A 14,454-nucleotide genomic window follows, 5' to 3' on the forward strand; every position below is an offset into this window, starting at 1 on the left:
GTATGGCTAATGTGAAAAATATTTTTTTCATGATAAAGTTAAGAGAAAAATAAAAGATAACATTGCGGGATATAAATTCATCGTATAGGTTGCAAAGTTGTTCAATTAGTTAGATTCACTGTTCAAAATTTTTTTGACGAGACATCTAAAATTGATCGATTCTTACATTTTCACATCAACTTTTTCAAGTCATGTATATATTATTCAATTTATTATTGTGTTTTTTTTTTGGGTTGATTCTGAGCATTTTAAATAAGAAAATTTATTTTTTTATAATTTTTTTTTGAATTTTTGCACAAAATTCAATTTTTAATGTATATTCATAGATCTTTCTTCTCTCTTAGCAAATCTCTCTAGATTTTCTTCAAAATCGGTAACAGTAAATTGAGCGCTAGTTTTTCAATTGTTTCACTAAAATTCTTGCAAATAAATATTGCAAATTTTCACAATTCTCCTCTTTGAGTTTAAATGAAATTTGTATATTGTGACAATTTTTTGTGGTGGGGTTTGGTGGTGGGTGATTAGTGGTGGTACGACTTTTAGTTTTGATATTGACAATGAAACTCATGATTTTGATGTGGATTGTGAATTTATGGTTATGATTGTGATGAATTTCAATGATAGTGGTATGATTCCGATGGTGAATTTAGTTAAATGTATGACATTTGTTATCGATTCTCTATGATGACATTGGTTGTGAAAAGATTCCAGTGGTGAATTTGATTGCGGGTGGTGAAATCTATGGTGATGGAGAAGTTAAATAGCAATAATGATAGTGATTTAATGGTGGGTTGATGATGTATAGGGAAGAAGAAGAAATTGGATGACATGAACTTATTTATTTTTTTAAAAAATAATTGATGTAACTATTGATGTGGCAGTGACATGGTAATAACGCAGCGTGAGTGTGAAATACTTTCTCATCATGTGATTGGTTATATGTGTGTTGGAGTTGAAATAAATTCACTTTTAAGTAATTCAGATGTGTAATAGGCCATTACAATAATACAAACGTGTAACTGATTTTTCATAACAAGTTCACGAAAGAATTTATGTCTTTTTCCTTGATTATTCATCCACTAGTGTACATATTCGAGTTTCGTGGGAAATTGAATATATATTTTAAATAATTGATGTCCTTAATTGACTATTTTTCAATAATAAGTGTGCAAAGAATAATACAAATCAAATTACGATCTTGATGTTGTCTACTCAGAAAATTGCTAGAAAAATATTTTCAAACTTTAATTACCACTTATCATTACCAATAAAAGAAGAAAAATACAAAAAATGTCTTATGGAAAAAAATTAAGTTGATTATATAACATTATATTTATACTTTGCAATGTCAAATAAAAGAATTGAAACACGTAATATATAATAAAATGTATATTTTAAGAAGTCATGATATCATTAGTAATTTGATGTGTATTTACCTACCCGATTATATAAAAAATATCATAGAATAACATAATATTAAATTTTTTAGAGCACATGAAGTGTAAAGTTGTAGAAAGGTACACCAAGAGTCGTATCAATGTCTGTCCCTAACACATGTGGAGGAGTGGAAGAGTTTTATAACATTAATTTAATTATTATTGTAGTCATCACTAAAAGAGAATAATATATGATAATAACTATTCAAAAGATAACTCCTTCTTAAATATGAAAAATAAGATAGATAATTTTTGCTTTAAATAATTATAAGTTAAATATATATTAATCACAAATGCACATTTCTCATTGCATAACTATAGAATTATTTTTTATTATATATGTATAAATAAATAAGAATTTTTTCTTCATTCTTTTCATTAAATAATTTATTTATTAATTAAAAGCTTTAAAAATACTAAAAAGATGGTCTACTTATATATTTTTAGGGGCAATAATGTCTAATAGCTATGAAAAATGTACTATAGATAATATTATACCTTTCAACAATGAAAAATAATTAGAGTATTAATTAGAAATTGACAAAAGATACACACTTATAAAAGAGTGAAATAATTTTATAACATCAACCTAATTATCATTGTAGTCATCACTAAAAAAATATCAATATATGATAATCACTATTCAAAAGATAACTCCATCTTTAAGGTGAAAATAAGATAGATAATTTTTAAATAATTATAAGTTAAATATATATTAACCACAAATTCACATTTATTATAGCATAACCATAAACTAACTTTGAGAATTTTTGTTATTTTTTTCATTAAATAATTCATTAATTAATTAAAAATTTTAAAAATACTAAAAAGATTGTTTATTTATTTTGTTATTGATGTCTAATATGATAGACCATATAATATATTTTTAGGGACAACAATATCTAATAGGTGTGAGAAATGTACCATAGGTAATATTTTTAACAATGACAAAAAGAATTAGAATTTATTAATTAGAAATTGATACAGAGATACATACAAAAACAAAATAAAAAACGTGATACTTTTCCTCTTCTTATATAAAGGAGAAACATAGAAAATGTGATGTGACATCTCTGTATGACCTCTATTTCTATTTTCTCTTCTTTTTTTTTTGATATTTTTTTCTTCATTTTCTCAATAAATAATTATTTATTAAATTTAAAAATTCAATCATATTTACTATTCTTACTATGTCTAATAAGTTACAAAAAAATCTCCATTTATTTATCTTCTCTAATTAAATAATATGCCTCTTCAACTTCTTTCTAACTAGGGAAAATGCTCAAATATGCCATTAAACTTTTAGAAAATGCTCATTTATGTCATCCGTTAAAAGTTCGGCTCATTTATGCCATTGTTGTTAAAGAGGCCCATCCATGCCCTTTTTAAACTCCGGTTTTGCAAAATCACTTTTTACACGCCAAACAAGGTTTAACACCTTTTTATTGGTGTTTTTGGATCAAATGTACACTTTTTGCTTCTACATATCTAAGAACACCAAGAACACATAAGAACATTAACAATTCCCAAGTTTCAAACTTATTCAATTCTTCACTAATTCGCCTCAAATTTCAAGAGTAGTTTCGCTCCGAGCTAGATACCAAAACTCAATTTCTTTTGAGCTCGAATTCAACCTAACTTAACAAGACCCAACTGAAATTTCTTCAAAGTTTCAAAACTTCAACATTCTTTAATGGTAGATACTCCACAACTTCAAATTATTTTGAAATTTTGAACATAAACTCAACAAGAATCAAAGAAATTTTTAAAATTTGGGATTGATTTTAATTTTTTGGAATATACTTTTTAAATATGAGTGAATTTTTTGAACTCTGCAAATGATGTTAGAATTTAATTTTTTTAAAAAAAGAAATTAATGATGTAGCAGAAATTTGAGATGATTTAGTGAAGAATTGAAGATGTTGAAAATTTGGGAGTTGTTTATATTCTTCATGTGTTCTTGGTGTTTTTAAAGAAAAACAAGCAAAAAGTATACATTTGATCCAAAAACACCAATAAAAAAGTGTTAAACCTTGTTTGGTGGGTAAAAAATGATGTTGCAAATCCGGAGTTAAAAAAATAGCATAGATAAGCCTTTTCTTTAACAGCAATGACATAAATGAGCAAAACTTTTAACGGATAACATAAATGATCATTTTCTAAAAGTTCAATGGCATATTTGAGCTTTTTTCCCTTCGAACTATTGTTATGATTTACCCAAACTATAAATAACAAATATCTTTAGAAATGTTCAATGTCCATTTTCATTTTATCATTCTTTCTTTTTCTTTCATCTCTTTCATTTTCCATGTACTTAATAATGTTGTGATACTTTTCGTCTTCATTCAATCGCGTAATAACAATGTTAGTAGATATCTAATCAAAATAAAATAAAAAAGAATAGAATAATATTAATTGAAATAAAAAAAATATCTTAATAAATCTTTAAAATATTTGAAAATCATTCAAACTTTTATACTAATATGACCATCTCTTTTGATGAATCTTCCAAGATAATTAAACTTCCTTCTTCATTTGATGAAGTTTTACCAAACTAATGTGAACTCTATGATGAATCTTTGAAGAATATTTATATGATATTTATCAAAGTGAAGATCATATCATGACATTATTAAGTAGATGAAAGATGAAAGAGATGAAAGAAAAAGAAAGAATGAAAAATGGAAATGGATATTAAACAAAAGGAAAATGGCCTAAAAATATTCTCGAAGTATTAGAAATGGTACAAAACTACCGTCCATCCACCTATTAGCTCCAAAATGTCTTTCTCATCCACCTATTGATTCAAAATACTCTTCTCATCCAGATGAGCTGAATTACCAGATGATTAAACATATGATGCATGGTCCTTGTGGCAGTTTAAACCCAACAAATTCTTGTACTAAAAAAAAGGCTACTGCAAGTTCAAATATCCAAAAAAATTTGCCAATCAAACATCAAAAGGAAGTGATTCTTATCCAATATATAGAAGACGAAATATAGGAGAAGTTGTCAAAGTAAGAAATCAATATTTGGATAACTCTTGGGTGGTCCCGTACAATCCATATTTACTTGAAAAATTTAATTGTCACATAAATGTTGAAGTGTGCTCTGACATCAAAGTTGTAAAGTATTTGTACAAATACATTTTCAAAAGACATGACAAAATTGCATTCTGTGTACAAAATAGTGATACATCCATAGAGATAAATGAGGTAAAAGAGTATCAGTATGCTAGATGGATATCACCTCTAGAGGCAGTATGGCGTCTCTTTGGTTTTGCTAAAAGTGAAATGTCTCCTAGCATTTATCGTCTTCAACTACATCTGAAGGCCAACAATTCGTTTCTTTAAAGAGCAATGCAGATATAAATGCAATTGTGAATAATCCGATGATCAGAAAAACAATGTTAACTGAGTTCTTTCATATGAACCAGACTGACAAATATGCTATAAAACTCAATTTACTTCGTCTGGTCGTCCACTGAAAAATTCTGGGCACTTAGACAAAAACGTTGTGTTGTTGGACGTATTTTCACATTTCATCCAACAGAAGGAGAGCGATATTATCTTCAATTACTACTGGCACATGTACGACGACCAACATGATACAAAGATCTTTTGACCGAAAATGGAGAGCCTTGTAGTACTTTCAGAGAATCGGTCGAGAAAAGAGGATTGTTACATTGTGACAGTAGTTTGATAGACTGTATGTCTAAGCTGCATGTTATCAGATGCCATATAGTTTGAGACGAGGTCTACACCATCTATCACCTAATATAAATCTCTCAAGTGATTTGTATCAGTAGTACACCCCATTTGTATCAGGCGAGAGACAGAGGGGAAGAGAAAGAGAGAGACGATCGAGGGAGGAGTGAGGCGAGCAATGGAGGAGAGAGGAGAGAGGCGAGCTAGAGTTTGAGAGAGAGGAAAGATTTGCTATAAAACCCTAAATATAGTTATGTAATATAATTCTTTTAAACTATAGACGTGTATAGTAAATACATTGCACATGTTTGCCTTCTATGTAGTCTCCTATAATTATTAGGAGAAACTTTTCTTTAAAAGATTAAGTGCCCACTTCCACTTGTCACCTCATCCCTCGAGTTCCTCACCCTAGACAATACAAAACTAGTGTTATTCTCAACAAAGCATTCTTTGTATCTTTGGTCCATCGCATACCATGTCTCTATCTCCTTTCTTTTTCTTCATAAGTTGTCAGGGTCTATCTCGGGCTCATAGTTGTCTCCTCGACTGCCGTAATCACTCATCCCCCTACTTCTATGTCTTGTTGTGATCCACAACAGACCGGTAGCGAAAAAATCCATTTTCTATCTGCAACCTTCACAGATGATGAAATTTGTTCCCTTGGGCCTTTAACTCGATTGTGAGCCCCTCGGAGGTGGTTTTTTAACTTTGTTTCCAACTTATTCTCTTGCCAGCTGCCGCATTTGTTGCCGATATCCTTCAACACTTTAGAATATTAGAGATGGAGAGGTAATCCTAGAACTCAAATCCAGAACCAATTGAATTCTTTGTGTTCTGGGGCAACTCCAAATTTTGGAGACCACCATTAAAACATCAGCCTCTTCCCTTGTCTACTCCGATCTCCCATAAAAATATGTTTTGCAACTTTCTTGATTTTGGAACTGAAACAGAAACTGGATCCCGTTCATATCATACATCTGAAGATTCTGGACTCCTTTCCACATCTGCTGAGCCCATCTTCTTACATCGTTGTATGTAGGGATATCATCGGTTTCAGGGAACTGCCCACCAAACATATCAAGGAGTTCATTTTTCCCTGAAGGCACAGATGTATTCATGTGCTTTTTGGTTCTAGACTCCTTGAAGATCCCTTACTCTTTGATGTACTGAAACTTGCTTGTCCAGTTAAACCAGCTTCCCCTTGTACCCCTGGTTCTCTGTGAATGATATTTTCTATTTTGGCAACAAGTGTCTCCCATCCTTCATTAAACTTGTTCTCTGGTATAGTAATAACGCTTTGGCTTGGCCATTAACTGTGGTAACTGATTACTGATATGTATCTCCCACATTTATTGTACTTTAATGCACAATAAATATAAGTTGAGAAATCTCTGCTCTTCCATGATTTAAAGTTTATTCCTCATTAGCTTTGTAGACTCCCTTAGCCTTCTGCAGAGCCAAAAAAGAGTCCCTTATGACTCAGAGGGAGACTTTGTCTGTTAAATGATACTCCCTCCGTCCCATTTTATGTGGCGCCCTTTATTTTTTAATCCGCCCTAAAAAAGTGTCACCTTACTATAATTAGGAACAATTGAACTTTAAAATTCCTCTTTTACACTTAATGAAATGATTTAAAACCACACATATATCTAAGGGCTGTTTTAGACCACAAGTGTTCAAAGTCTTCCTTTTTTTTTTTCTTAAAATACCACATCAAGTCAAATGGTGCCACATAAAATTGGACGGAGGGAGTAATATTTACCCCCTTGCCTGACTAATATGATTCTCCATAAAGAAAAGGAGAAAGAGGAAAGAGATGTAAAGAAAGAGAAAGTAGTGCAGGATTCCGATGGTCAATTACCACCGGAAAAGGGATCCTAAAGACCCAGAGAAGTCTTAAGGTGAATACATTGGGAAAAGTGCTTGGAAGCATATTCAGAAGTTCCTTTGCAAACCCTTATAATCAAGTGGAATCCATTCCCTGAGCAAAATATTATTCCCTCTACCTCCCATTATTGTTATGAAGCAGAAGTTATTCACTTGGTCTAACAGGTATTCAGAGCCTTACCAATGATTGCCCCACAATGCATGTTTGCATAGGGTTCTTCCCTAGTCAAGATCTCCCACATTGTTATGCCAAATGAAAAAACATCAACCAGTCAGAAACCAAACCATCCAATTTATTGCTTACTGACATACTTAACAACTAATATCAGATGTTAGTGCTTTATGAGATATCTGATTATAGTAAATTACAGTAATCAGCCTAACCTTCTCAGATACTCGGTTACTGCTACCATTTAACATATCAGGTGCCATCTAGGGAAGAGTACCTCTTACACTTCCAGATACGAGAGTATTGCGTTTAATCCTAGAGAGTCCAAAATCTCCAACCTGCATTACATATCTTACAAATAACTCAATTACTGTGGCAAGGTAAGATTTTTACCAAAATACAAATGGGATGAAATTATCGTATGAAAATGTATCAGTAGATCTAGCTGGATTCACCCTACAAAATAAGCATACAAGAATGTGTTGTTTCCTTGTAGTAGAGGTCTCATATACAGTGGTGTCGTTATCTTTGTTTCATCACAAGAAGTCTTCATTGGTCCTAACTGTACTGAAGAAATCTTATTTTGTGTGAAAAGTACACTCTGATCCAATATTATTCATCATTTATTCAACCTTGGCTAAAAGCTTTTGGCTTTGTAGATGCAAGTAATGTGCTTCTGGAAACAGAAAGTCTATCTGACCAGAAGTCAGTCCAATACAATTCCAATATCAGTAACAACTGAATCATAAGAACTTGTGTAAGTCAGACAGGGTAGGCGAAGGGTGTAGCGCTACTTTTGGCCCCATAATTTTGGGGCCCAAAATTTCCCTAATATGTGTATGATATTTTTAAAAAAAAAGAACTATTGTGTTTAAAGTAGATAAGCATGTTTTCATAATAAAAATGGAAAGATGAAACCATAGACGATAAAGGAAACAAAATAGTCTTTTTAAGGAATCCCTCCATAGACTATACGTGTAGGTAGTATTTTCTTGCCTCATTTATTGCTACATTCAATATCATCAATTGGCCCACATAGTTTGTCTGTTTCTTACCGTTCTCTTCAAATAGCATGCATTAACCTTTTAATAAATTCCCTTGTCATTCTCCAACTCTCAGAAACAAATATGTAAAAACAACAGAGGCCAAAGCCGATTGCCAACTCTTTTTTTGTTTCTTTCTCAAATTTTCAAGCACTGCATCAAGCATACTGAAGCAGTGAAAAGTGATATCAAGCTATCAACTTGTTAAATCTGGTTCCATTACTCTTTTTATTATTTTACTTCTAAAATTATTAAATTTTGGTATCTTTACTTCTTAGGTTTATAATGTCTTTTTTAGTTATTTATTAGAATTTAAATATGTCAATTAGAATATAGGAATTTAGTTATTCCAAACTCAAAAAAGAAAACAAAAGGATTAAAACTTTGACACAATCTCAAAAAGGAGCACTAGGTAAAAAATTTACCAAACACTAAAAACCCTAAATAATGGATTAGATATATTAGAAATTAAAAGGGATTACTAGAAATCAATTTTAATTATTGTAATAACTTTGCACATCAAAACCTAGAAAAATAGACTTCGAATAAAATTATATATGAAGTGTTTTGATTGTTTTAGAAAGAAGTTTAAGGCCTCTCATTGAAGATTTTCTTTGGATCAGCATGTTATTATGCCCCTGAAATCAGGATATGCTCTCTCATGATTCATTCTGGATTTATTCTTGTACACTCAAGAGTGCATATATCCCTGCCGTAATTGGAAAAAAGATACCTTGCATATGGGTCGTTGTGGATCCCTCAGACTGACTAACAAATTGTCACATTTTAGATCAAAGTGGACGATGTTTTTCGAGTGCAAATACTCCTTCCCAAAAGCTGCATCCATGGCGATAAGAAGTTTCTTATAACTATCAAGTGATCTGCACAAGGAATTTAGCAGATCCCATTAAGTTATGAATAAGAGAAGCATCTAGAACTAATTAACATAGCAAAAGCAACATCACCTGTCCTTTTTAATAAGAACGTTTCGAAGTGATCCATTAGTCATGAATTCAGTCACAGTTGCCAAAGTTCCCCCGGCCCGATCAGGTACCACTCCATATAATGCAAGCACATTAGGATGATGAAGGTTGGAAAGGATCTGTGCCTCTCTCCAGAAGTCCTTGATTTAGAAAAAGGATAGTTTTATTATGAATTTCACAATAAGGACCATAAACACTGCTGATAATCCAGGAAAAAATGATATGCTTGATAGATGTGTTAAAGGAAACACACCAGCCTTTCTTCCTGTGATGATCTCCCAGAAAAACATGCCCACTTAATTCTCTTTATAGCAACATCTGTTCCTCTCCACTTTCCATGGTAAACAGTACCATATGTCCCTGAGCCCAACTCCCTCAATTCTTCAAGGTCAACATTTTTTATGATCTACAATGTAACATTAGTTGTAGCTACTGCTTACGAATGAATTAAGGAACTCTTAAAATAAAGCAAACTTGTCAGGAATTGAGCTAAATTTTGTTGTTGTTAAAGGAAACAAGCATATTAAACTCTAAGAAAAAAGATATAAGTTAGCATCTTCCCTTAAAATTAATAAAGAAGGGTAAAACAAGATCAAGTTACAAAATTACCTTTCCACAATGTGTGTGTGTGTGTGTGTGTGTGTGTGGATTCTATGGAGATGTTTTCGAAGAAATACATTAAGACGATAAGGTATATGTATGATGCAGCCAAGACTCGGGTGAGGACAGTGGATGGAGACATGGAACATTGTCCAGTCATGATGTTACGCATTGTATTGGAACGGGTGGATAAAATGGAGGATCGTATCCAGTGTCTTGTGTTTAAAGGTAAGTATTATAAAGTAGTTGTTAGAATATTGTATGGGGCAGAGGATTGTCCAGTTAAAAACTCACACATCCAGAAGATGAAACTTGAAAGTAGAGGAAATGAGGATGTTGAGATGGATGTGTGGCATATTAGGAGGGAAACAATTAGGAACAAAGATATTTCCGACAATGTGGGAGAGGCCTTCGTGGTGGACAAAATGAGGAGGTGAGGTTGGGATGGTTTGGTCATCTGAAGCGGAGATGAACAGATATCCAATTAAGTAGATCTGAGAGGGTGACTATGGAGGGTCTAGGTAGAAGTAGAGGCCGAAGAAGTATTGAAGAGGGATGACTAAACAAGACATGACACACCTGCAACATACCGAAGGCATGACCCTAGATAGGAGGATATGAAGGCCATAGATTAGGGTAAAAGGTTAATAGGTAGTCGAGTGTTGTCTAGTTCTCCTTATCAATATTATTATTATAACTCTTCTATTATCTTATTCTTCAATTTTCATTATTACATGTTATATCTTTTGCTTTGATTATCATATTATTTGTTGTTGCTACTGTTTTTTCTCCATTATTTTCGACATAGCTTCATTACTATTGTATTTTCTTTTCAAAACCTATTTTGAAATGCTTTAATCGAGTCGAGGGTCTATCAAAAACAACCTCTCTACCTTCACAAGGTAAGGATAAGGTTTGCGTATACGCCACCCTCCCCAAGGCCCATTTGTGGGATTACACTAGGTATTTTGTCATCAACAAGTAGAGAAACATAGTTGATAAGAAATAAAACCATAACATAACCTTTTAAGGCACATTCCAAGACTAGAAATAGCAGACCATTATTATTGCCAAGAACTGAACCACAATCTTTAACGATGACAATAAATCAAAGATATTTGTCATGTAACACACTATGATAAAAGGATCAAGGTATTGTAGGAGGGGGGGGGTATGTAGTGAAGGACAAAGCCTTGTACATTTGAGTTCTCCTTAGGATACATTACAAGCGCTCTGCTGGTACTGTACTTGTAAGAAGGCAACGGCCTTTTAAGTCTTTCAGACTCATACCCAAGATTAGAGTGTTAAAAGTTATAGTAGAAAAAGGGGATAAATGAAATATTATGATGAGGACTTCCAACAAGGTTTAAAATGCAAAAGGAAATGATCCTTTACCTGCAAACCATACAAATCAGCTTCTAGTTCAGCTATCATAGCATCAGTGATTAAATTATCCTTATCTCCGTCGGGTGGGTTGGCAAATTGTGCCAGGACAGATAAACAACAAAAAACTATATGAGCATAAGAGAGCTTTTATTAACCAAATCATACACCAACCCATCAAAGTGAAATAGAAATTCACCTCCAACCCCAAGTCAGGGGCAAATGCCGCCCCTTCTGCTGCACTAGGAGATATGACTTCACCACCGATATTATCCAAATCTAAGAGATTTGCAGCATATAAGTCACCACTGGGTGATCTAACATCTCTTCCATTTGCATTCAGAACCTGCTGACTCTCCTTGATACTTTTACTAACTGGAGCATCTTCTATCTTTTGCTTTTCACTAGAAAATTCACCAACACCATAATTCACAACTTTCTGGTCACTGTAACTAGTAAATTCTTCATCAATTAGAGAAACTTCTCTCCTAAAAACAACATCCTTGGTTGGGTTTTTCCTGAAAGCTGAGTAATTCGAGGGCATCGACTGGCCTCCATCATCAACAACTGATGATGGTGACAATTCCTCAGAGAATATTAGCAACGGTTCTTTGGCAAAAGTATCTTAGGGACATGCAGCAACTGCTGGCATGGGGGAGTGGTCGGAAATCAGGCCATCAGAAAACTCAGGGAGTAGATCACTCAGAGTTTCTGCACCATGAGACTCTGTTTCAGAATTAGAAATCCTCCCAGCAACTTCAGAACACTTCACCCAGGATGTATTGTTCTCAGGCTCAGCCTTTTTTATCCCCCCTGAGGCATACTCAAATTGATTTCTTTGGGATCACTCATTTACTGTATTAATTAAAGGTGTTGATGCAAGGATGTTCATGTCAAAAAATTGTGTTTCTTCATCAGGTATATCACCTCCATTATTAGACATCATAGCAGAGTTAACATCAGGTAGTTTTTTCTCTGAACCCACAGCTGTTTTGTATGACTTGTTATCAGGAAATTTACCCTCACGATAGAGAAGTGCCTTATTGGTATCACATGCGTTCACCATCTCACAATTTAAATTTTTCTCCATAAAGTTTTTTGAACCAAGATGGTAATTTTCCAACTTTGTTTTAGCCCCGTTACATCTAGTGTCTGTTCCATTAATATTTATTTGCACGGGCCCACATTTACTCACTGAATTTGAGTCAAAAGACAACTTTGGAAAATCCATCAAGTCAGTAGCCACAATTGATTCCCCATTAAGTACCCTAATCTGATGCTGAGAACTGACTGGGTATGTATTCTGATGCAGAGACACTAGGTTTCCTTGCATAGCAGTAGGCACATCGTGTGAAGATAACTGAGCTGGTAAAATTTTCAAAGAGGAAAATGAGCTTATTCCCTCTTGTGAGCGTAAGCTGATCTTTTTCCATGTTCCTGAAGTTTTGAATCCGAAAAGTCATGGGGAATTCCATTTAGAGTAACAGTGGAAGTGTATCCCAGTAATACATCCATTTCATCATTTCGCTTTCCAGAGTGAATAGTCCTTTCCTTGGGTTCTGTTCTTTCAAAGGAGTACCGTTGAAAGCTTCCATCACATTGTTCCGATGTTGGAGCAACAAAGTCTCTGCTGAGACCATGGTGATGTGAAAGCAATTCACTCGATTGTCTTGTCTGATGGATATCATCTTTTTTGTTTGGACTCTGTAAATTTATCAGGTTTATTTGTGGGGCATAATAACCAATATAAGTACATCCATTCGGTTTTCAGGTAATGATTGGGTGCTGCTAACCAACAGTAGACATGTCATTACCATGTGGCAACTTGTTTGTGTTTGCATTCCTTGAGTCGTTCTTGCAATCTCCTTGTTGAACAAACACAGGAGAAAGAAGAGTAGATTGATTGGGAGACTTAACCTGACTCTGAGATTCACCAACCAATCCAGAAGAAGGTGGGACATAAAGACCATTACTGCGGTCCACTTTAGGTATCACCTTGCTGGGGCACACACTGCTCATAATAATTCTCCTTAGCAGAAGAATCCACTTGAACAATGCCATTAACAGCAACAACATATTGATAATCAGGGTCACTCGCTTGAACATTAGCAGCATCTTCAGGGTATGAGTTTTCAGATTTAGTCAAAGGAACCAAAAATATTCGGAGCCTTTGGGAACCCCCAAGCTTCTCAAGTACATAATATTCCTCTATCATATTCTGAAGATCTTCATCAGAAAAGACGGATATAAGGGCATCAAGATCCTCTCCTGGAAGCTGGTATTTGAAAGTGTGAGGCTGGTTACAGATGGCTAATGTTTTCTTCATAAGTTCATCCCATGAAATATTCTTCCCTATGAAAATGATACATGTATCTCCATCAACATATCTGAGTTTTCCATCACTAGGTCGAGGCAGTATTCTACCACCAAAACTGCACAGGAATTTAATTTTTCCTGTCTGAGAACAGTTTGAAGTTCCTAATCCAGAAGATTTTAATGACTGTGAAGATTCAGATTTAGTTAAAAGCAGAGCACTTGACCCTGAAGTAGCTTGATTATAGGATAAATCTGTAGTAGCTCCCCCAGGGACATGCCCACAAGATCCAACTTTCTGATTAAATGTAAGCTCATTCTCGACATAAATACCATTTTCAATTTCGGTACTAGACCCTCTTGCAGAAGCAAATTCAGTTATGTCAGAAGCACATTCAGAATCTATTCTAGTCAACCCAAGAAGTCTTGTGAGATCTTCATAACCCTGGTATTGGCCTTGCTTACTTTGAGGTAAAGCTCTCTTATCATGCTTCTCATTAAACCCCGACAGAGTAGGAACAATTCTTGAAGAAGGATCCTGAAGAAATTCCACAGAAAATATCTCACCAGTTTGTACAGGTACATAGTTATTTACATTATTGTGTAAATATATGCCATCACTTAAGATAACCGGCTGAGATGATTCTTGCTGGATCCATTGACCAGAAGGGTCAGGCACCCCAGAGATCATAGTTTGAGCTAAACCTTTGGATGAATCTAGCTGCATATAACCCGTATCTTGGCAGTTCAACAAACAATTCAGACGTCACGAGCACATGAACATGCACTAACTCCCCTACAGTACCTACGGCAAACTAACATTCCATTTACTTGTTCACTGGACTAAACTGAAATACCACCTACATATTTTTCACACCAACAACAACTACCACCTTATCAAACAAAATAGCAAAATTGGCCTTCCTACTCCCC

The 14,454-nt window shown here is 33.9% G+C and overlaps 1 protein-coding gene across 1 annotated transcript; it reads right to left on the bottom strand.

The window, feature by feature from the left end:
- Nucleotides 1-6,977: 6,977 nt before the first annotated feature.
- Nucleotides 6,978-14,248, bottom strand: LOC107030344. Its single transcript, XM_027911986.1, is given in 12 exon segments — nt 6,978-7,300; nt 7,416-7,537; nt 8,976-9,123; nt 9,208-9,365; nt 9,479-9,631; nt 11,221-11,336; nt 11,383-11,775; nt 11,842-11,974; nt 12,065-12,621; nt 12,624-12,912; nt 13,006-13,073; nt 13,204-14,248. Coding segments are annotated over 12 exon segments (3,294 nt in total). The 3' UTR covers nt 6,978-7,188.
- Between the last annotated feature and the right edge of the window lie 206 nt (nt 14,249-14,454).

This window comes from Solanum pennellii, chromosome 9, assembly GCF_001406875.1.
Source record: "Solanum pennellii chromosome 9, SPENNV200".
Lineage (NCBI taxonomy): Eukaryota > Viridiplantae > Streptophyta > Magnoliopsida > Solanales > Solanaceae > Solanum > Solanum pennellii.